Source organism: Globicephala melas, chromosome 15 (assembly GCF_963455315.2).
Source record: "Globicephala melas chromosome 15, mGloMel1.2, whole genome shotgun sequence".
NCBI lineage: Eukaryota > Metazoa > Chordata > Mammalia > Artiodactyla > Delphinidae > Globicephala > Globicephala melas.
In genome coordinates this window covers 1,581,016-1,604,876 of record NC_083328.1, presented here as the reverse complement: position 1 = coordinate 1,604,876, position 23,861 = coordinate 1,581,016, and the positions used below count along the sequence as shown (strand labels likewise).

At 52.0% G+C, this 23,861-nt stretch overlaps 1 protein-coding gene across 3 annotated transcripts; it reads right to left on the bottom strand.

The window, feature by feature from the left end:
* Positions 1-275: 275 nt before the first annotated feature.
* On the bottom strand, positions 276-23,423 carry EIF3B (eukaryotic translation initiation factor 3 subunit B). 3 transcript variants are annotated; one of them, XM_060284415.2, is made up of 20 exons: positions 23,349-23,423; positions 22,242-23,261; positions 17,691-17,883; positions 15,635-15,754; positions 15,274-15,331; positions 14,957-15,085; positions 14,412-14,569; positions 13,477-13,608; positions 13,328-13,394; positions 12,892-12,938; positions 11,428-11,638; positions 9,712-9,784; positions 8,743-8,865; positions 7,162-7,240; positions 6,269-6,407; positions 4,256-4,381; positions 3,654-3,731; positions 3,201-3,309; positions 2,613-2,731; positions 279-1,678 (listed from the first exon to the last, which is right to left on the bottom strand). In XM_060284415.2, exons 2-19 carry the CDS (start codon positions 22,654-22,656, stop codon positions 2,628-2,630), a joined length of 2,361 nt encoding a protein of 786 aa, XP_060140398.1. In that variant the 5' UTR covers positions 22,657-23,261; positions 23,349-23,423; the 3' UTR covers positions 279-1,678; positions 2,613-2,627. The 3 variants fall into 3 exon arrangements, with proteins under 3 accessions (XP_030705398.1, XP_060140398.1, XP_030705397.1); XM_030849538.3 differs by having other exon boundaries at positions 276-1,692; positions 22,242-23,411; XM_030849537.3 differs by having other exon boundaries at positions 22,242-23,410.
* Positions 23,424-23,861: the final 438 nt, after the last annotated feature.

Sequence of the window (23,861 nt, the reverse complement as noted above, 5' to 3'; positions counted from 1 at the left end):
CCCACAAAGGCCAGGCCTCTGACCCACCAGGCACTTGCTGGAGAGCCGTCACCAGGTTCCTACACAAGGGCAGACCCCTCACATCCTGACTGCTCTGGACACGATGGAGAGCAGGCCCGCGTGGGTGGCCAGGAGCCCGGCACCCACCCCGATGCCCAAGCTGGGGACACTCTTCCTGCCCCTCCCCCGGGTGGGTGGGGAAATTCTTCTACAAAGGGCCGGCCGTGGGACACCCAGTTCACAGAAAAAGAGAGATAATGCCAGCACAATTGCTTAAGAAATTTTTATTCACAAACTATGTAAAAGTTACAACTAGCCCGTTTAAAACAGTGAAAAGTTAATCTTTCAAAAGCTCTGTTAAAAATCTGTTCACGTGATAGAGCCATGTGCCTTTTCCTCCTTACTGCCAAGAAATTAGAAAAACTAGGTCTCGACACAGTGAAGTTTAAAGAACGTGAAAGGAAACAGGAATTGCTGTGACTCTGAGAGGGCGCGAGGATGAGCTACACGGCAGGATGAGGGGCCGCAGAGGAAGCCCAGGCCCCGAGAGAGGAAGAACGCGAAGCGCCGGCTCACACGGGCGAGGCCAGGTAGCGGGGCCGCTGCCGGTCGGGGCCGCTCCGCACCAGCCGGCCGAGCCGCGGGGGCAGACGTTTGCCTGTCCTGCCCCGCAAGGCCGTCTTAGGTCTGTCCACCGTACACAGAGGTCACGGCTGTGAGCTCCAAGCGCACCTGTTCCGTGCTTCGCTGCTTTTTAAACTAAGCTTCAGGTTCCAGGAGAGAAAAGAGACAGAGGTGGAAGAAGCTGCCGTTTCACAAGGCACCGAAGGCAGCAGGACACTGCAGGTGAAAACGAGCTGAGTTACCTGGATTTGCTCACTCCCTCCTCCGCGGGGGAAAGAGTTAAATATTGAAACAGGACCACGTACTAGTGGCTAAAGTGACAACTGTCCATGGAAGTCTTCAAACCTGTGTAGCTGAGGAAAAGGCTAAAGGGTTCTTTCTCATCAGGTGAACCACAAGCACAGGAAACAAAAAATTGAAAAAGAAGAAACTGTGTTTGGGCTCACGCATCACTTTTCAAAGCTCAGCTGCAGAGCAGGACACCCCGAGGGAGGCTGACGGCCCCTCCTGGCCTCTCGAGCGCAGCGCGGGATGCACTGAGCCCAGCGGCGGCTGCTACTGTGGCAGACGGGAGAAGCATGAAGGTCAAGGCCGCTATCTACGTTCAAAGACAGGAGAAAGACAGCTTTTTCATATAGGTTTGCTTTTATTTCCACGTTCAGCCTGTTGAGAGAACCTGTCACAACCTGAATGGCGGGGGACGCGCTGGTGCCCCAAGCGGCTTCCCTGCTGGCGGCCAGGGAGCCCTGGAGGGACCCCGCACGGCTGTGGATGGCGCTGGCCATGTGAGGCAGGGCCCAGTCTTCGGTGCAATTAGAAACCCAGCGAGAGAAAACTGAGAGCAGCGCTGGCAAACCTCCCCCACCCTGGGTACCAGGGGCTGAAAGGCACAGCGACGTATGGAGACGGCGAGCCCCAGGCGCGGCCACAGCCCGGGCGAGAGAAAGCGCAGGTGAAAAGTCAGGAGTGGGCAGGCTTTCCGCAAAAGGATGACCTCGGTTCCAGCACAACACACGGTGACGCTGCAACAAGGGGACACTGTCCGCTCGCTGTCCTGTAAGAAGGGAACTACATCAGGTGGTCAGCAGCGGCCTCGGCCCCAGGCGAGCACACGTGGTGAGCGCACGGCACACGTCCTTAGGAAGCAGGAGGGACCACGCCGGCCCGGCGCCTGCAGACGAGCAGCAGCCTGGACGCGGAGCCCCCGGCCCTGCTCTTCCCGCCGCGGAGGCAGCACGGCCGGACACCGAGGCACACGGAGCCCCGGGCCTCCTCTCCCCCCACACATGTCCGCTCTGAGGTCCAGAGCCGCCACGTCTTTTCTCTGTTATTGAAGCCTGCGTTCCGGCTGTACCTGACGGGGTTTTTTTTTTTTGCAGTACACGGGTCTCTCACTGTTGTGGCCTCTCCCGTTGCGGAGCACAGGCTCCGGACGCGCAGGCTCAGCGGGCATGGCTCACGGGCCCAGCCGCTCCGCGGCATGTGGGATCTTCCCGGACCGGGGCACGAACCCGTGTCCCCTGCATCAGCAGGCGGACTTTCAACCACTGCGCCACCAGGGTAGCCCCCACCTGATGGGGTTTTGGAGGCTCCTGTCTCAGACCAACCAGGGACGGACCAGAACGGGTGCTGCAGCTGGTGAGGCCCACCTTTCTGCTGGACACCCTGAGGCCTTCGCCCAGCAAAGCCCCCCTCCTCTTCCCCAGGCAACAACCACCAGTGCCTGCCCCAGCCCTCCTCTCACCCATGGCCAAGGCCTGCTGGATTTTACGGGAGCATGAGGCCCAGAGCTCTCAGATGCAAGGCTCCGAACACCCAGGGTCTGCACTGGACCCCTCACAGCTCACAGGCAAGGACGTGGCTAACCCTGAGTACCGGCAACTGGGCTTCACTCAGCGCCTTACATGAGCTGCCTTCTGACTTGCGGGAGAGCAGACCAGGAATGAAGTGCAAACAGGACACCGTGTGCCCCCCGTCTCAAGGCTCACCACAGTGCTCCCGGATCACTCCTGGTTTCCAAGAGGAATAATTTCTTCGGTGACAAAAAACTCGATGGTCTCCTCCTCCCAGTCGTCCACGTTGCTGTCCAGCTCGTCAGTGTCCACACCTGCAGGGGGCGGCGGGGGTGTGTGTGTCACACCGTGTGCAGATGTGGGGCGAAAAGTTGTGAAACACATTCACACACACGCGCGCGCGCGCCCCGCACCCACCAAGAGGCCGATGTGAACACAGCAAGGTCCCCTGCGAAGAAAGGACTATGGCCTCGGCCCGCAGGCAGCAAGAACCTCTCAGTGCTTTTCAAGAGTCTTTTAAAGATTCCCTTTAAGATACTTTTAAAGAGAGAATTCCCTGGCGTCCAGTGTTCGGGACTCGGTGCCCTCACTGCCAGGGCCTGGGTTCAATCCCCGGGCAGGGAACTAAGATACCGCAAGCCACAGTCTTCTTTGGAAGATTCTTTTTAAGAATCTTTAGGCAACACATGATGTTTTCTGAAAACTCTGGGAAGTTAAGATAGAAAAAGGAAAAGCGCTTTAACCACACGCTTTGAAGAGCGTGTCTTTGGCTGACGAAGTTACCTCCTCGCAGCTCTAGCCGTGCGTTTTTCTGCTCCATATAGAGTTCTTGAGCCATTTGCCGGTATTTCCGGAAATCTTCCATCATGGTTCGTCTTCTCTCCACTAATTCCTGTGGGTAGAGTTGCGGAGAACTTACAGAACTAACAACTCGCATCGCTGTCATAATTTTGCTCAACCCAAATGAAAATGAAAGCACGGTCAGCAGTAGGCCCACCTGACGGGACGACATAAGGACTCTACAGACACTCTCGGGGCAGGAAAGCTGGGACCTCTGCTCGCTGCCTTCTGCCTCTAACGTGGCCCGTACCACCCGCCAGCCACCCGAGGGCCACAGGTGGGCCCCGGTGGCACAGAGGCGCCCCCGCCAGTCTGTCCCCATGGCCTGGCGCTGGCCTTCTCTGCCATGAGGGGATGACCCTTGGCACCTCCCTCAGGCCTGGGGACAAGGCTAACCTTTGAGGCTTTGGATTGGCTCAAACGGTCCTTCTGTTCAAAGATCTTGGAGTATTTCTTCAGATCCTTTTTAATTTGCTGAAACAAAGACAAGTCACTCAGGATTTACACATTCAAAGCAAGAACCACAAATGTAATCCTCAGAGCTGCCAACGTGGAACGACTTCCTCAATGATGAGCAAAGCGTGGCCTCCGAGACTGCTCAAACGCAGCGTCCGCACGTCGGCGGCCTGTCCTCCTTCCCTGGGATTTACACGCTCCCTTAGCTCTGTCCTGATACCATCAGCGTGTTTCTCCATCACTACGTAAATCCCAGCAGGACTTTTTAATTGCCCCTGCCACCTTTCTCATCCCGCCCCAGTTTGTGCGAACTCCCTGGAACGGTACCGACGTGGCCTTAACCTGAAAATCTGTTTCCGCTCTGAAGCTACTCTTTTCCTTTTGGTTCTTGAGTCGTTCTGCGTCTCTTCACAGGGTCCCCCATAAATGTCACGTTTCTACTCCTCACTCGTTATCACCCTAACGGTAACAGGAAGCAGCAGCTGCTTCTTTCAGCGTCCGTCGCCCCCACGTGCCTACACCTGACGAAGACACAACCAGACCTTGACCTGGTCCTGGCTCAGGAGGGTCGGGGGCCGAGGCCTCCACAGCAGCTGGCAGAAGCGGTCTTTGCTGTTCTTCTGCAGAAGGCGGCCTTGGAAAGTCCACAGCCAATAGGCATTGTCCACCTGGAAGAGAGCAGAGGCCCCGCTGAGCTGCCCCCTGCACCACGTTACACCAGGAGGCAGAGGCCCTGGAATCCTTAGTGCTGACAGAAGTGACAAAATAAACCATTACGTTCAACAACTGTTCGGGAGCCAATAATTTGCCAAACAACGTCGTTGGCATTTGGGAGACACCTAAACTCATGTACCCGACGGACAGTGCAGCATGCACAGCAGCGAGGAACAGGGCTAACAAAGCAGAAATCAACCACGTCACCAAACACGGCTCCGCTGGGTAAAGGAGGCAGTGCCACAAGCTACGCTCTGGTGACTCCCGCTGCAGACAGCACTCGGGGAGCAGCTAACACCGCGTGGTCAGCCGTCTAAAAGGTTTGTAAAGTGTCAGGGTAGGCCTCACGGAGGCGACCTCTGAACAAACTAGACACGGGCATGGTCCACATATCCTGATCCGAGCGCAAGGATTATTACTCAAGACGCTGTTTCCAGTGACATTTGCAAAGCCCGTGTTCCTAAAACTTCATCACTTCGTTAAACAGAATTGCCCTAATTGGTCTGTAAACATGCACGAGCTGGTTCAACTGTCAATACCTCAATCAATAACAACAGTCAGTAAAGACAAGGCAGAGTCCTCAGCAAGTTTAACCACCAGCTGAGAACACTGAACGTGTGAACCAGACGCTACAGAGTGTGATCTGTACGGACACAAATGCTGAGCCCTGCAAACCTCAGGCTATGCATCTCTCCTGAGGCCCCAGAGGATATGGGCCTCTCCCCAGAGAAGTGCCCGTGCACAGACAGCTTCATGCCCTTTCAGGGAGGCCCCAGGCCGACAAGCCCGCTCACTGGCGGTGCCACACCTGCTCCTGCGATCACAGAATCCTGTTTCTACCTCCACTGACACATCCTCAAATCTTTTGCTAAAGACAGAGATGATGATGTTTTCAAGAAGTTAAAAACAGAAACGGCAAACGTTTTCTCACAGCCCAATTCAGACAGCAAATCCTGACTGAAGGCTGAGCAGTTTCAGATGCTGGGAACACAGCTCAGAACAGGAGAAGAGGCCCTTGTCCTTGCAAAGTTCCATGCCAGCGGGAAAAGGGGACAAGGAACTCGTAACAACGGCTGAGGTGAGCGCATGTCATTGAGCACCATGAAAACATAGAGTGGGGTGAGAGGACGCGGGGACCAGGTGGGGAGGGGAGCCTCTGCGGATGCACGCTTGGTGACACCTGAATGGCAGGAAGCACAGCACCTACGTGAGCTGACATTCCAGGGAGGGGACGCACGCAAAGGCCACGAGGCGGGAGCGAGCACGGGCGCTCGGGGTCAGCGCGGCCTCCACTCAGGAAAGGCGCGCAGCCGAAGGCTGTGCCGTCAGAGGCCGCTGCACAGAGGACCCAACGGGCTGGGTGACCGAGTACTGACGGTCCGAAGCAGGAAGCCCTCAAGAGGGAAATACTGTGCTGGGAAAACACGTGCGAACCAGAAGAGACCCACCCTCCACCGGGGAGCCGCGCAGCGAGCAGCTGGTTTGGCCCCGCAGTGCAGTGGGTGGGTGCTAACTGAGGCGGGAAGCGGCACCACCGGACTCCCACTCCACAGCCTTCTGGCTGCAGCGGCACATGTGGGCGGCCCGGCTCCGACTGGAGCGACTGAGACGCGCTCTAACTTAGGAAGAGAGATGAAACAATGCTGCCCTGTTCGTGGAGAAGGCTGGCTGCCCTCGGGGCTCTGGGGAGAGGGGTTCTGGGCGGCCTGGGCCGGGCCGGGAGCTCAAGTGGGTCAACCGCATCGCCCGCCGGGATGAGACGCAGGCGGGGAGGTGATGCGATGCCACGCTGGGCGCGCTCCCCCACGGCCCGGTCCACGTGGCACCGAGGCTCCTCGTACCTTGTGGCTCCACCAGGACACGGAGGTGATGACGTAGCGCCCAGTCGGATCCCACTCGACGTCGGAGGCCATGTAGTGCTCCGCGATATTCATGACCGTACAGTCCGAAGTGTCAACGAAGGCCAAGGCGCCGTTCATACTGGGGAACAGACAGCACGGTGGGCCTTCTCCAGGAGCCGTGTGTGTGCCCGCCCCCGGCTCCAGGGTGAGGGTACAGGCCAGACTCGGGAGCCCGGGGTCCCCTAACCACCACCTCATCACCGACGTGGAAATAATCACAGCGATGACCTCGTAAGGATGTTGGGACTGAGGATGTACAGGGCACACGAGCACCGTCGTGTCTGCTGTGATTATTCTCAGAGGGAAGGCTGTCTGAGGCCAGGCCTCCAAAGCCACGGCAAGAAGCACCTACGCTGAGACGGGGTGTCCTGCCGCTCGGAGGCAGGCGCTGCACACGTCCTGCTGGAAACAGCACTTAGGGGGGAGCGGGCGAGGGTAACGCCCAGGTCCTCGTGGTCGCACCAACCAGAGGACAAGATGGGCTCGCGGCCTGACTGAACATCCTGCCTACAAGGAGACACGGACCTTACAACATGGTAACGGGATCGCCAGCAAGAGGTCCTGCGTAACCACGCAGACCTGTCCTCCAGGCCCGCGGCGAAAGCGCCTGCGGCCAGGCCGTTTTAATCTGCCTGGTCTTGGCCTGCGTCTGGGGAGCAGGATGGAGACGCCACACAGCGCTTCACCCAAACGGGCCGACCCTTTTGTGGGAGAACCCGTCCACCGCATCTGCGCAGAACCAGCATCGCTACCTTCAGAACCAGGGCGCGGGCCCGGGGCCAGGGTCTCTGCACAGCCCACACCAAAGCCCCCCGCATCAGACAGAAACCCACCTCCGCAGACCAGCCAACACAACGAACTGCCCTTGGGGGCTCCAGAAGATGGTGTTGGCCTGCTGCTTATCAAACATCTCTGAAAGGAAAGAAAGTGTCAGAGGTCAGCCTGCAGCAGACGGGAGGACCGGCAGTGGGCTCTCGCTGCGCCCCACGGGTGTATACACCACACCTCTATGGAGGTACCACACCTGTTGGCTACCTGTGAAAACAGGTCAGAAAATCACCTTCAGTACACCTCAAATTATGACCCAGTTAAAAAGAAAAAAAAAAAGAAGAAAGGGCAGGGGGGATTCTGAAGCTGCAATACTATCTTAAATAACATTTTACGTTCAAAACAAGGTACCTGACAATGTAACTGGATGGAAGACTCCACTTACGGTTAGTGTTATCACAGGGACTCAACACCAGCGTGAGGAATCCAGTTTTCATCAGATTCTCAAAGAGGCGTGCGACCCCGAAAAGCCTAAAATCCACTCCTCTAGTGACTCACGCCTTTCTAACTAACAAGCTATTCAACTCCATCATCTCTCCAAACCACTCACTTCCTGAAGGGCTAGAGCCAGGTCCTCGCCCTGGGGGTCTCTTCACTCAGGAGGAAGGAGCAGGGCGCGGAGGGGGGCAGACTGGTGAGGCAGCATCACCCTGAGCGGGGGCCGCACGACTCTCGGACCAAGACAAAGCAAAGAGAACGCTGCTGGCAGGCGTGCTCTACAGTCCCCACCACGAGGAGGCCGGGAGTGCGTGCGACGACCCCGACACGGACCCTTCGGGGGGGCAGGGCAGCGGGGCACTCGGAAGGCAGAGGCGCTCATGTACTTGCTCTTTTATAACCTACTTGGTAACGAGAGACCGTGAAGTCTTCAGCTGCCCCTACTTCCTTTCATAACGCAGGGAATTAATAACAGTCAATTTTGTGATAGACAGCCAACTGATAACACCACGAAAGGATTCTACCACAAATACTGCTAAACTTCAGGAAGTGAACCTGATTTACAGAAATCTCTCAGGAAGAGCTCTTCCCAGGGCACAGGAGTCCCTGTCAGGTACTGGGATGACCCCCCTGCCTTTGTGGCAAGAAGCCCTGGGTGAGGTTCGGGGAGCGTGGGGCGAGCACACCCTGAGGGCGCCTCACCCTTGAGGTGGGTGCAAGAGGCCTCCCACCTCAGTCCTCACAACGAGAAACGCTGAGGCAGCGAACGAGGACCCGCCTTGAGTTCGGCACTAAGGACCCAGGACAGGAGAGCAAGGAGCGGGAGCCCCGGTGCTGTCCAGGCGGGGCGAGGAGCCTGTCCTGAGGGGGCACAGGGCTTCCAGGCGGAGCAGACCGAGGGCGGGCATGTGACCCAAGCCCAGAGAGGGCAGCTGCAGCCACAAGAGGAGAGGCTAGGACTCCGGAACAGTGAAGTACAGGGGCCCCGCGGGAGTGCAGAGAAGGCCCATCCTTCGCAACAAACTCCCTCTGGGGCCATCACCACCGCCACCGGCCCACGTGACCCTCCGCACCCGTCCCACCAAGCGCTCTGCGCGGAGCGACGACCGAGCTCTGTCCCGAGAGTCGGGCGCAAGCCACCTACTTACTGATGAGCTCGATCTTGCCATTGTTCTTCACGTGGTAGAAAGACACCGATATCCGAGGAGCTTCCCCATGCAGCACAGCGAACTTACTCCCGTTCGGCTCCCAGGCGAAGGCTATGATGGGTTCTAAGACCGGGAAGAAGGGTGAGCTCCTTTTGGTCACTTAGGAACAGAACGTTCTTGACCAGTTAAAGTTATTCAACCAGAGAAATGCCCCAAATTCTTAAATTCATTCAAAGGACCAGAGAGCAGCACAGAAGCAAAGGCAGCGCGCTGCACCTGTGTGGAGCCGCCCGGCCAGCAGGGACAGCACCCTGCGCCCCGCCCCGTCCTGCCGCAGGGGTGGGGAGGGGCAGGCCAGGGGCAGTGCAGCCTGTGGACAAACCCTCCCCACACTCCTCGCCGCGGCCCCGGGCGCAAGGGCTCACGCGCCTCTCTACCCAGGCAGCGCGGCCACTTCACCCCCTTCCCCTCCTCCTCTCCCCAGCAAAACAGAAAATACAGCCTAAATTTTCCACCTAAAGACAGAAACACAGCATCTGAAGTTTCCATGAGTCCAAAGAAACCCACCAAAAAAACAAAACACCTCTATTAAACTGAGAACTTTCACACGTAAGAGCACAAGTCCTTCGGCTGCCGTCACTGGGCATGTGATGAAGGCCTGCCCTTCACACTCTCTCCCAAGTGTGGAAAATGGTGAGAACCCGTTCCTCTGCTATATAAGCAGTTCGCGTGGTGTGGAAAAACAGGAGGCATCACTTCACTTGGCAACTGGAAAAGCTAAGAGACTGAAGCTGGAAAGGACGACACCCTAAACACGTGCATGTTTTGTAACTTAGAGCCGTTCACTGTGAATCAGGGTTCCGAGTCTCGGCCATTCTACCTGGGCCATGAATTCACACAGAAGCTTTAAGGGTACGCGTGACAGCACACAGGTGAACTCAACCACAGGACAATGACAATGGGACTTGCCTTTCATTTCGACCACATCGACAGGCACCTGTTTTTCTCTCATTCGGAAAATTTCAAAATTTGTGACAACACCCTGTGTAAAAAAAAGAAAAGGAAAGGGGTAACATTCTGGAAACTGAAAGCATGAGGAAGACAGGACAATTTAAGAATTTAATGAAAGATTAAACATATACTCCTGGTAAAGACATATGACTATCTGTAGTGATTAAAATGATGAAACAAGAACTCTCAAAAGCTGATGGAGGGGGACTTCCCTGGTGGCACAGTGGTTAAGAATCCGCCTGCCAATGCAGGGGACACAGGTTCGAGCCCTGGTCCAGGAAGATCCCACATGCCGCGGAGCAACTAAGCCCGTGCACCACAACTACTGAGCCTGTGCTCTGGAACCCGTGAGCCACAACTACTGAGCCCGTGTGCCGCAACTACTAAAGCCCACATTTCTAGAGCCCGTGCTCCGCAACAAGAGAAGCCACCGCAATGAGAAGCCCGCGTACCGCAACAAAGAGTAGCCCCCGCTCGCCACAACTAGAGAAAGCCTGTGCACAGCAATGAAGACCCAACGCAGCCTAAATAAATAAATTTATTTAAAAAAAAAAAAAAAAGCTGATGGAGGTAGAAACTGGTACAGTCTCTGGAGAACTATCGGATCCCACCGCCCCCAACCCAGATTCTATTCAAGACCTGCCCGAAAGGTCATCTCAAGCACAGATAGGTCCAAGAATACACATCGCAGCTGTAGTGCCATAAAGGTCCACTGACTAGGACTGGTCCAACTATTTCAAAACAGCAGAACATCCTGCAGCGCGTTTCAAGATGCACTCATGTAAAAAGTGGGTGCTGTGTTATTCACAACAGCCAAAAGGTGGAAACTACCCAAGTGTCCATCAACAGCTAAATGGATAAACATGACGCAATTCAATGGCCGCTGCTCAGCCACAAATGTAATGAGGGACGGGCACATGGCACAACCTGGATGAGCCTTGAACAAACGTTTAGTGAAGGAAGCCAGATACAAAAGGCCATAGAGTGTACGACTCCATTCACATGAAATGTCCAGAATAGGGAAATCCAGAGAGACAGGAAGCAAGAAAGCAGATTAGAGGATGTCAGGAATGGCGGTGACTGCTGATGGGTGTGGAGTTCCTTTTGGGGGTGATGGAAAGGTTCTGGAATTAAGACAGCGGTAACTTGTACAACTGTGTGAATGCAATAAAATCCAGTAACTGTACAGTTAAAAGAACTTTTTTTTGGTAAAAGGAAGAGGAATATTTCCATTAGAAGGAAAAAAATCATGCAATTTTTTGGATAAGTTCAATATTAACTGATGCAAACCAACAGAAAGTGTGGATGCAGAACTGCGTCAGGCATGCTACCCTGTGTTTAAAGAGAAACTCTAAAAGGAAACAACCTACTCACTTTAACTCCTTCAGTGAAGGAAGGTGGGTGCCTAGAGATTTCCCTGTGTTCTCCTGTGAACGCTAACCTACGTCAACTCTGAACTACATGAATGTTATCACCCACTCAAAGTTTTACAGAAAAACATGACACTCCTCAGCTGGAATATGACAACACCTCTAGCTATGACACACCAGCTAACTTTCGGTGTTAGGTGGGTGTGAAAATAAGTCATGAGTTTGAACCAAAAAATCCATTAACACCCCCCGAACAGAACTGAGCTGTAGAAGGAATGGCCCCTGCCCGCTGGCATCCACTTACCTGGGTGCCTTTCGGAGTCCTATCTACTTTAACGCACAAGTAGTCTCCGTTTTTCTGCCAGTGTAGCTTGCAGTCCACGACGTTAAATAGATTCCTAACTCTGATCTCTTGTCTGGTAGGAAGCTGCATCAGCGTTACCCTGGCTGGAATATCCTTATCTTCAGGCACCCAAAAGGCTATTATGTTACCACCGGGAGACCAGGAGAAGTCTCTGCAGAACAAAGAAAATGAAATGCTTCCAAGGACTGGCTAAGAAATGGTGAGAGCGGAGAACAAGAGACCTCGTTCTCTGTGTGAAAGCTCAGCGGTGGCGCAGGTGCCCCGAGAACACCAGCAGCAGCCAGCGCTCACCAGCATGGGCTCCGGCCCCAGAACAACTCGGGGGCTTTGTAGACACACTGTGCCGTCAGGAGAGAGACAGGTGCTGATAATACCACCCGCTGTCGCACAGGGGTCACAGGATTCAATCCCCAAGCTCTGAAACCCCACTCAAACTCTTAACCACGAGGCAAGTAAAATAAACTTTAGGCCGATGGACCCAGCTACATGATTTCTGAAGATTCGTTAAGGGGCTAAAGGGGGAAAACCCCAAATCAAAACATATAAGAGGATTAAAGAAGAATTAGTGCAATTCTCTCTACTGCAAAAATTACCCTAAAAAGCGCTGTAACGAACAATCCATGAGCTCCTATCTGTGAAGAGTACCTTTACTTTTGCATTTTACTGAGAATTAATTCCCAGTTTTACTTTTAATTAGAAGCCATCGTTTTGCCCAAGAATGTAAACATAAAAATAAGAAGAAGCGTGAATGTCCTTGCACTGGTGATACTTCACTGCCCCCAGAGATTTCAGGTAAATAAAAACGTGCCTCCAGGGCTTCCCTGGTGGCGCAGTGGTTGAGAGTCCGCCTGCCGATGCAGGGGACATGGGTTCGTGCCCCGGTCCGGGAAGATCCCACGTGCCGCGGAGCGGCTGGGCCCATGGGTCATGGCCGCTGAGCCTGTGCATCCAGAGCCTGTGCTCCGCAACGGGAGAGGCCACAACAGTGAGAGGCCCGCGTACTGCAAAAACAACAACAACAACAACAACAAAAAAAACGTGCCTCCTCATTGACAGAGAAGACCAGCTGCAGTTCACTGAGGCCACGCAAACCCCATGGCACAGACCACCAGAGAGACACAGAGACTTTCAACTAAGTGGAGATCCCTCTTCCTCAAAGACTGCGCCCCCAAGTCTCTGGTTCCAAGGCAGAACCACGAAAGGAAGGAGGCCCTCAAGAGGCCCCTACGTGCAGGAACGGGGAATGCTGACGGGGGCCGCCAACACACAGTGCGCGGCAGCAGGCACAAGCCTGCCATGACACCCTGGCACTAGGGTGACAAAGCACCAGCGTTCTCTGCAACTGTGCAGGGGCCGAGCGCTGGAGGAGGGAGGCAAAAGCCACATGCCAAGAGATTCGCTTACTTTATGCCAGAGATCTTCAAGCTCTTCTTGTCCAAAAGACCCATAGACTGTGGAAAAACAAGGTTACAATGGAGTTAAACCATGCCAATGTCTCAGTGGTTCACACAACCTTTTACAATGTGAGCTTGCCGAGGGAGCAGTGTAAGCAGAGGGTGACAGATCACAATGGAACAATTCACGCACAGCAGCAAAGTACACATCTCCAGAGCCCATTTCACCAACTCCCATCCTTAACCCCCTGCGGCAGCAGAAGCGGGGGCTGGCAGATTCAAGACCCAAATCCAGGACCCGAGCAACTGAAAGGCACAGAACTAGTCTCTCTCCCTTCTGGCTGCACCACAAATTAAGGGAAAACACTGCGTCCTCGAGAAGCTACTGGAGCTGACAAGCAACTGACGGGGCAGCTCACTTTCAGATAATCAAATAAATCACTTACAGGAGTTTCATAGATGCTGAGAGTATCGAGTGTCATTCTGGCAAAGAATTTACCATCGTGGCTCCACCTAGAAAGAAGAACAGAGCCAGACTCATCGACGAAGAAAAGGCCGCAGAGAGGTCACCACTGGCTACCACAGGTCCACTTACTTAAAAATAGGCCAATGGGCCGAGCTTTCACAGTGAAAACCTCTCTTCTTCTGCCCGGTAAGGATGTCCCAGATGATGATGGCCTGAGGGTCATCCTGAGTGTCCATCAGGGGGCTAAAAGTCACCAGGTACCTGCAACAGAGGGGACACCACCTCATCTCCTGCACGCTTCCACGTCCTCTCATGTGAAGGTCACAGCTGTGTGGGTGTGGCGAGGACCTGTCCACGCCTCCGCTCCAGAAGGAGATGCTCCAGGCACAAGCGAGGCCGCCAGAACAGCAGCCGAGACCCGTGGAAGCAGCACTTCCTCCAACCCCAGGCTCCCCCGACCCTGTCCTCCCGCCTGGAGACCCCGCTCGAAATACGGAGCAGAGCCACTGTGGCACAGACCATTCATCCTGCTCGGCACCAGGGTGCTCCAAGGGTCACCTCCAAATGCTTCCCTGAGTAAAGCAATTATACTCCAATAAAGGTGTTTAAAAAAAGTTTCCTTGATAAAACCAGGACAGGGAATGATCCAACAGATTACAAACAAAAGTCGGCTGTGTGCACGAGCGGAATGAGAGATGTGGAATTCTCATACTTTCTCTTCCTTGGATTTTAATTAAGACAACAAGGTAAAGAGAACAGATGGTCACGTGCAGTATCCACAGGGGACTGGTTCCAGGCCCCCCCGCGGTCGATACCAAAGTCAGCAGATACGCAAGTCCCTTATGCAAGATGATGTAGTTTATGCAGATGTGTGGAGAAAGGAAACAATAAAGCAAATGCAACAAAATACTAACTGGAGAATTGCGGTCAAGAGCACACGGGAGTCCTCTGGACTCTTCCTATAATGTTTCTATTTTAACTTTAAAATTACTGCAGAATAAAGCTTGAAAAAATTGCCCATAGAAGGCTGGCACGACTCCATTTGCAATTTTCGAACAGCTTACCTTTCACAAGGTGAGAAGTCAATAAGCTGAACCCCTTGGTGGCTGAATCTCTGAATTTGTTTGAATTTCTCTCCCCCCCAAAGAGCAATGCCTCGCTGATGAAAGGTCGCCAGGTAGGTGCCCTTAGGAGACCAACGCACGTACGTCTCCGTCCATCTCTGTGGAAAGAATCAGTGCCGATGTTAACACAACAAAACGCCGAACACGAAGAGTCCAAAGTCTACAACAAATACACTCCTCAAGCTTTTAGCTGAACACACAAGAAGCCTAACCACTTCTTAGGACGCCTTTCAAAGCTGGAAGAATAGAAGTTGTTCTCAGAGGCGTAACCTCAAAGCACGTGACACTCACCTGCTCTTACACCAAGCTCCTCTCTTCTTTTGCCGTGTGGCTTTCGGGATCTTAGTTCCCTGACCAGGGATCCAACTCGGGCCCTTGGCAGTGAAAGCGCAAGTCCTAACCACTGGACTGCCAGGGAATTCCCACCAAACTCCTCTTTGTTAAGGAAACATGAGGTAAGTCCCCACACGGCAGCAAATACCCACCGCTCTCTCTTCAATGGAGACCGGATCCTTGACGTCATTCCAGAATATGGAAGTGCGGTCTCCACTCTCAAATATCACACTGTACTGATCTCTGCATTCTGCCTCTTCAAGCCAATAACGTAAGTTTCCCTAGAAACAGAACCAAAGGCAAGGGATTTAAAACATTTCATTAATTTTAACCAAAGAATACATAACTGTTGCTCTTAAGAGACCTGACCAGTTCAGTCAGCAGCTTTAACTCCTGAGGAATACATCACTTCAAACCAAGAGGCTAGCCACCATTTCTTGCCATTGCATATAGATTTTATACAACATACCAGGTCTTTGAAAGGTTGTTTCTCTGGAATATCCCATTCATCACTGATAGTCATGTACCTGGAAGAGAAGCAACACGATGATGATTACAAGGTTGAGTGGTTCTCAACCCCAGGCAGTACTGCACCCCTGCCCTCCCCGCAGAGGGAAAGGACAAGGTTTTGACTGGTCACAACCGGTGAGGGGACGCTGGTGGTCAGGGGGTGCTACTGGCCAGGGATGCGAAGTGGTCCTGCAGTGGTCTGACAGGAGGATGCAGCTACCGAAAAGACCACTAGGCACCCAGTGCCCCCGGGGCAGAACCGTCTGGCCGTTCATGCTCAGGAAAATGCCCAGGTTCTCCTGGGCTGAGTCAGAACTCACTTGTCAAAATCGGTGAAGAGGTTGACCCTGAACGTGTGCTGCTTGTCGAGCTTGTAGCCATCGGCATTTTTCACAGCATCCAAAGCGTGGGCAGGGGATGCATACTCCAGGAAAATATACCTGAATTGAGAAAGAGGGCAACTTGCACAAGTGCAGACGTGAAGATCGGGCAGGGCACGCTCAACACGCCCAGCCCTCCACAGGGCTCGCACCCGCCATGAGTATCCGAGACCTGTCTTCCCGCCGTGTCCCGGAGGCAGTCAGATCCCTAGCAGAACAGTTCTAGACATGAACAAAATCCTAGCAAAGATCCAAAGTCTCTAAGTACACGATCAGAAATTATAGAACAGCTAATTAACCAAAATGTTCCTTACCTCGACTACGGTAATGGTTTTATGGGTGTATACATACACCAAAACTTACGAAATTGTACACTTTAGAACTATCCAATTTTACTGTGTCAAGTACCTTTCAACAAAACTGTTTAAAGAGACATGGATAGTATCCGATTTTACTGTATGTCAAGTACCTTTCAACAAAACTATTTAAAAAAACATGGGTAGTCTAATACTGTGTATTACAGGCAAAATTACAAAGGCTCTCAGAGAATGTTTCATTATAACAAAAATAACACAAGCAACTGCTCAAAAAAAGGTTATCCTTCCACCTAGTTCCTGAAATAGAAAAAGTATGAAGCACTGCCTGCATGTGACAATTTTTTTAAGAAATTAAAACTATTCTAGGTAGTTTCCAAAATTTGAAATAAAAAAAAATTAAGTTTATACCACCTTCTCATTCCTGTCCCATAAAAGACAATTTTGCCTGTACCCAGAGGCTGATGTTTTTATGAAATTTTAACGGTGAAAGTCTGACAAGTTTGTGGAGCAACAAACAGAACTCTCATCCCTGCTGGTCGAGCGTAAACTGGTAGCGACACTCAGGCATAATCGGGGATTGGCCAGTGGCTCTGAAGAGGGACACTTCATGCAGCCCAAACCCTCTCTTGTGTTCAGAAGAGGACAGACACTAGGCTGTTCCTAACCACTGTTCAAAACACTGTCAATCCATAGGAAAACAGACAACGGTCATATGATATGACAGAGCACAGAGCGTTTACAAGGAGGAAACTAGAATTACACTTACCAACACAAAAACCTAATATTGAACTTAAAAAGCAAACTGCAAGACACATACCTCATGCTACCATTTTTAAAAGATACAGGGACTTCCCTGGTGGTGCAGTGGTTAAGAATCCGCCTGCCAATGCGGAGGACACGGGTTCGAGCCCTGGTCCGGGAAGATCCCACGTGCCATGGAGCAGCTAAGCCCGTGCGCCACAACTACTGAGCCTGCGCTCTAGAGACCATGAGCCACAACTATTGAGCCCGCGTGCCACAACTACTGAGCCCACGTGTCTAGAGCCCGTGCTATGCAACAAGAGAAGCCACTGCAATAAGAAGCCTGCACACCGCAACGAAGATTAGCCCCTGCTTGCCGCAACTAGAGAAAGCCCACGCGCAGCAGCGAAGACCCAACGCAGACAAAGATAAATAAATACATTTAAAAATAAATAAAAGATACAATATTTCAGGTGATGCCACAAAAAAGTTACCACGGAATGACACAATGTCTCCTAGATTCTAAGTATCTCCATTTCAGAGATGACAAATGTGGGAAAAAAGCACATCTTAGAATCAATAAAATACCACGTCAAATTTTCCTGAAATCTCGCCAACTTTCAGATCTGTTGGTCCCTTTACCCAGGATGTATATTGTCTCAATAACTGTTCAATGAAGAAGAGATCAAGGTCTGATTTCTTAAAGCATAGCGGCCACCTTGTAATACCTAATTCAAGAACCACACTGCATCTCCTTCTCCCTCCCTCCAATGGGGACCGAGGACCATGGGCGGCCTGGATAAATGCGACCAAAGTGCCAAAGGGAGGCCATGCTCCCGCATTCACAGTGAGCTCCTGAGCACACGACCATCTTCACGGTGTCTGTCAGCTACCAAGAAAACACAAGTGACACTTCCGTGCTGGAGAACATGACTCACCCTTTTGTCCTTCCATCCTCCTCTGGATAAAAATCATTTGTGATTTTCCCAAACTTGGAAAAGATCTTATGGATGACGTTTTTGAGTTTCTCCAGACGGTCAGGTCCCACTTGAGGAACATTGTCGACCACAATCACGGAATCGATTCCATCTGCTTCCTGTGGCCGATCTTTGAGTACATCTCCCAGTAATTCTGTACAAGTGAAAGATTTGTCGAATGACTTTTTTTGACCAAGTTAATGCACTAGGTTAGCACACTGAACAAGTTTCCAAAAAGCAAAAAGTGAATAATCTAAATGCTTTCACTGTGAGCAAAAGAAATCAGAGCCCTGGCTTGACTCAAAATTTAAACTGGAAAGAATTAGAAATATTGTAACTCTTTACACTCCCACCAACAGTCAAGATATGTCGACTGACTTCTGGCAATAATGGAAGATTTTAAATGAATTTTTTCAAAGAGGTTTTAATAATGAAGAAGGCAAAAAAGAGGATGGCCTTTCGCCAGAAATCAGAGAAACCCCGAAGTGAGCTAGGAATGGCCTTCTCTGACCCACTGCTATCACAAATTCACCACCAGGCACTGTCTTCAGTTTACAGCAAAACAAACTCATCGCCCTATGTTCTTTACGTGAAACGGCCTTGTTTGCAAACAACACGGGACTGAGAATGGTACTTCAACCAGGTGACTACAGACTAGAAGCTCAGGAAAGCAAGCAAACAGGGTGCATCTTACAGGCGATGGTGTCTCCAGTTCGACGAAATAACGCGCAGCATCACCGGGAGACGCCAGCCACACAGACTTAAATTGTAAACGCTTAGAACAGTGCTCGGAGCACAGTGAGCAACATCAACTCACGCTCATAACTTCAGTCCAAAGCTCAAAACCTGTTATGTTCATGCCACCCGCTTTTAAAATTAAGATCAAAAAACCCAAATCTTAAGTGTTCAAACTTCTCAGAATTGCTTCATTTCCATAAAATGGTCAGCAAGAGTAAGAGAAAAGGAAGAAAAGATAGGTGTAAAACGAACTAGGAAATAGAAACACAGAGGAATCAATGCAAACAGGTCTGCGAAGCCAACTGGAGGCCTACTGTTTTCCGGGCGATTCAGTGTCATCTGGGGCTGCCCGCTGCAATCTTATCCGAGGCCTGGCTCAGGCTTGGAGTCCTTTTGACCCTAACGCCCCAGCACCGACAGAAATGCCGGACTGGCTGCTGCAGATGGGCTCTCGGAGGGTAAGTGGAGTATCAGATGCAAAAAGCAAACCCTCCTCTTTTTAACACAAATTCTGTACAAATCCTAATCCCAGTTAGTTAGCCAGCTTGTCTAGAAAGCTATAAGATTACAAGGCACCGTGTTAGGAGCTAGAACAGAAAGACATCTTTAAGGTTGCCATCAAAGCATACTCACCACACGAAACTACGCTGGTAATACAGACCTTCCTGATTTACAGTGGGGTTACTTCCTGATAAACCCACTTACATACCACTGTAATTCAAACCATCACAACTTGGGGACTGTCTGTACAGGCAAAATGAGTGCACAAGGTAATCTTTAAACAACAGCTGAGGAACAATGGCTTGTTACTCAGGTATCTATGTGTCTGGAACCTAATCATCACTCTAATTTCTGCACGATACTCAGGTATTTCAACATGCCATACAGGACACATGTCAGAAAATATTCTTTGTTGTATTTCATTTTCAAAACTTTAGATGAATTTTCTTCACTTTTGTGTTAAAAAGGTTAAGAGGTCTTCAAAAAAGAAAAAAAGTCCTTTAATTTCCAGAGGCAAGCCCTGTTACAAACTATCTCTAATTAAACTTCAACACCTTTAACGAATGATACTGAAAATGTTACCTTGGATAAAAGAATTGCCAGTTAAATTTCAATGAAGCTAAAATTTAGGCCAAGCAAAAAGGAGAAAGAAGAGAAGAGGCAGATTAGGTCATCGCATCTTCCCTGCAGAGACTGAAGTCAAACCCTTGGGTTCCTTTTAAAGCTGACGTACCGAACAGTGACAAGGCCTGTTATGCCTGACCCAAACTTACAAACATAAAAAGCTCAGCTTTTCTACAAACTGTGTCTGGTTTAGAAGAACCCACCCACACACCCTTAAGGGAATAAGCATAGTGACTACACAGGAAGAAACACACTTCCTTCATCATTACCAGCCCACACAGTCAGGTTCCCACTCTGACTACAGGGAATAAAGAAAGAAACAGTTCTCAAGACTAAGTAGCAAAGAAGACACTTAGTTAAAACCATTATCACATATTTGCTTGACCAAGCACCAAAGGCAGTTGAAAAATTAAACTGATTAAGGTGCAACTGTGCAGGCTTCCCTGGTGGCGCAGAGGTTGAGAATCCGCCTGCCAATGCAGGGGACACGGGTTGGAGCCCTGGTCCGGGAAGATCCCACATGCTGCAGAGCAACTAAGCCTGCGCACCACAACTACTGAGCCTGCGCTCTAGAACCCGTGAGCCACAACTACTGAGCCCACATGCCACAACTACTGAAGCCTGTGCACCTAGAGCCCGTGCTCCGCAACAAGAGGAGCCACCGCAATGAGAAGCCCACGCACCGCAACTAAAGAAAGCCCGCGTGTAGCAACGAAGACCCAACGCAGCCAAAAATAAAATTAATTAATTAAAAAAAAAAAAGATGCAACTGTGTGAGAGTTCACCTGTCTCAAAGAGGAAGGAGGCAAGACAACGGCACTGGGGCTGCGGCACCTACGAGAGGGCTCGTCATGAGACTCAGCCCATTTTCAAAAGAACCAACATCTTGAGCATCACTTTCTGACCCTACAGGGCAGTTCTCGTGTACCAGAAAACATATGTGAGCTACTGGCCTCAAGAAAACTGACAGCTTGCTCAGTCTTTGCTCCTCAGGACCAGGAGACTCACAGGTCACTCTGGCAAAATATCAGGATGACAAGGGCTTCCAAAGGCCCTCCCAGCAGTCACCTAGCCTGAATGGCCTGTGCTAACGTCAGTATCCTGTCACACATCGGAAGTCACGTACTAGAAATCTTGTGTAAATTAGGTGTGCTCAAATAATGCTTAAAAAAAATTAGTTCTGAATAAACACCTAAGGGCTCAAAATAGGGTTTAAAATCAAAACTCAAATTTTAAAATAGAAGATAAATTGGTGTGGTAAGAAAAGAACACTGGTCTAGGCTGGGGGGTAGGGGAAAGGGGGTGAGCCCAGAAACACAGCCTCTCTGTCAATTCCCAGCAACCTACTCCACAAGGAACACATTTTCTTACAGGTGAAGGGCTTTGACTGGATCAGCGGCTCCCAAGTCCTCACTAGCTTGTGGAGCCTTTCCTGCTTTTCAGGCTGAAATGTTTTTTGTCTCACGAAATAAAGACAACAGTGACAATAACAGGTAGCCCTTTAAAATTATGTTTCAAATAAGTCAAATCATTATGCAGTACACTTCAAACTTATACAGTGCTGTACATCAATTACACCTCAGTAAAACTGGAAGGAAAAAAAAACAAAAGCATTTGATAAAAATTTAAAAAATAAATTTATCTTTCAAAGTCAAACAACTCTGTTGGTTCTCTAAACCTTCTTTATCGTTTTATGTGATATCCTTTATTATTCTGACTCATTCTCAGAGTGATCAGACACATCTCCAAAAAAGCTAACTTTAAGCGGTAACATCTTATCTTCCTGGTGTATAGTTGGCTACCTCTGTGGTGTCTAATTCATTTTTCCCATTTTATTATAAGGTGGTCAATATGCAGAGGAATCCACTTATGTGCTCCCAGCCTGGAAAGATAAAATGGCTAAAAACAAACATAAAAACAAATGAGATGAGCCATCATCAGAAGTCACCTTAGGAGACAGGCTCTCTCAGGCAAAAAGCAGAAATAATGCATGTAAGTCGAACCAAGGCAAAGAGAAAGGCAAAGTAAGCGATAATCAATCCTACAACTCGAGAAAATTATTTGCCAACAGAAGGATGACGGTATGCCTACAGACTTAGGAAAAGAGAGACACAAACAGGAATCGGGCAGAGCCGGCCTCAAACTGTCCTCCTAAGGAACTCTCTGGGGGTAGACGCTGCTGTGGGACACCGGGGGCAAAGGAACCCAGCTTGGCCACCCTGTTCTCCCCACTCCCGAGGGACAGCGTCCATCCACCCCTAAGGAGTCGGCACCGAGTCAGTCTCAGGCCTCTGACAAGTCTGGCGGGTCACTCGGGGCACCCAGACCGCAGACGAAGAACTGTCACCCGAGACCGTGCAGCACATGGAGTGTCCAGCTCGGCTCGACCCTAATGGCCACACCACTGCACACTCGACCACGGCTCCCGCGTGCACGCCGTCTGCCTTCACCACCCTCCAAACTCCAGGCTGCAGTGCCAGTGGCTGGTTCCCCAAGTTGTCTCCACCCTGCCCTTCTCTTCTTTTGGAGAAAACAAGATCCAGGCGCTCACGGAAACCTTCCCTACGTGGGGGCGACAGGCAGAGGGCGGGCACCCCTCCCGCGTTCGAGGATCGGGAACTTCGGCGCAGACCGGCCCCGCCGCCTCACCTTCCTCGCTCACGTCCTCCACGAAGTCCTCGGGGTCGCTGAAGGAGGGCTCGTCCGCGCCGCCGTTCTCCGCCGCGCCGCCTGGCTCCCCGCCCGATCCCTCGGACCCGGTCTCGGACGCAGAGTCCCGCGCCTGCCCCGCCGGGGCCTCGCCCGCGGCCGGGGTGGGGGGATCCTCGGGCGGCGGCGGGGACACGCCGTGGGTCGCGTCGGCCTTCTCCTCCCCGTCCGCCGCGGGCTCGGCCGGCAGATCAGGCCCCGGCCCAGCCTCCTCGTCCTCGCCGCCCGCCGCCTCCTGCGCGCCGGGCCGCGCCGGCTCCTCTGCCGGCGGCGGCTCGGCGGTCGGCTGCTGCTGCCCGATCTCGGCCCGCTGCTCGGCCGCCTCTGGCGCCGCCACGTTCTCCGCGTCCTGCATGGCCCCTCGCTGCCGCCTCGCCGGGCCTCGTCGCGCTTCCGACTCTCCCAGGCCGCACCGCGCGCCTACCGCCGGGCCATGTGCGTGCGGCGGGGCGCCCAAGGGGATAGGGGGGCGCCCACGCCTTGCTGCCTCCCCGCGCGCCCAGAAAACCTCACAGGGCAGAAATATGCCCACCAGCGATTCCGACACCGCCCCTGTGACAAGTGCGTGCTCCACTCTAATCACCACACTTGCTTCGCTCAATCTACAAACTGTTTGGGAACTACGCTACCCCACCTAAAGTAGCAGATGGTTCCTCCAACATGGCAGCCACTCCCTTCCTTCTCCCGTCGGGCCCCGCGGTAAAGGAATAAACTATTTGTGAAGCCGCAGGGAGGTACCAGAAATCATCTCAGTACACGGAAGTGCGTGAAAATATCATTTACTTAAAAATTGATACTAAAGGAAACTGTAAGTTCAACAAACTATTTTGGTTAGGATATCTTAGTCTTTCACCAAATATTTCAACTTACGTTACTAAGTTCCCCCTCCACATGTCGGCTTTTAGACTCGTCTACTGACTGGGCAAAAGAATGGGCGATTCCAAAACACAAACGGAATTCCTGGAGAGCCAGAGAAGGCTAAGGCTACTAGAGGGACGACTGCCTGGCGCAATACAAAAATGAATGAGAGGTGCTTTAATCACTTACGCCCAAGCTCACCGCGGCGGCTGTAATTCCGCCTTTCCCCATTCTGATGGTCACCGTGGTTCGGCCCGCGCGGGCTTCCGCCCCCAGACGCGCGAGCGTGCGGACCACGGGGGCGGGGCGGGGGCGGGGCCAACCGCAGGCGCGTGGAGAGGGGTGTGACCAGCCACGGGTGCAGGGCGGGAGGGCGTGGCCGGCGTGGCCGGCAAGGCCCGCGCTCACAGGTGTCGCAGTACCTGAGCCGCAGGGGCACAGCGACTCTGGCTTTGGTTTGCTCCGTCCGGAAGGTATTCTGTGTTTGTATTTTGTTTTTTGCCGAGCATGAGGGCCACCGCTCAGTGTAAATGCTTTAATCTTTCTAAAAAAGAACGCGGTGGCTGCTGGGGGAGGCGGAATGGGAGTTAGGATTTAATGGGGACAGAGTTTCGTTTTGGGAAGATGGATAGTGGGTGACGGTTGCACAACAGTGTGAATGTACTTCATGCCTCTGGACTCTACACTGAAAAATGGCTAAAG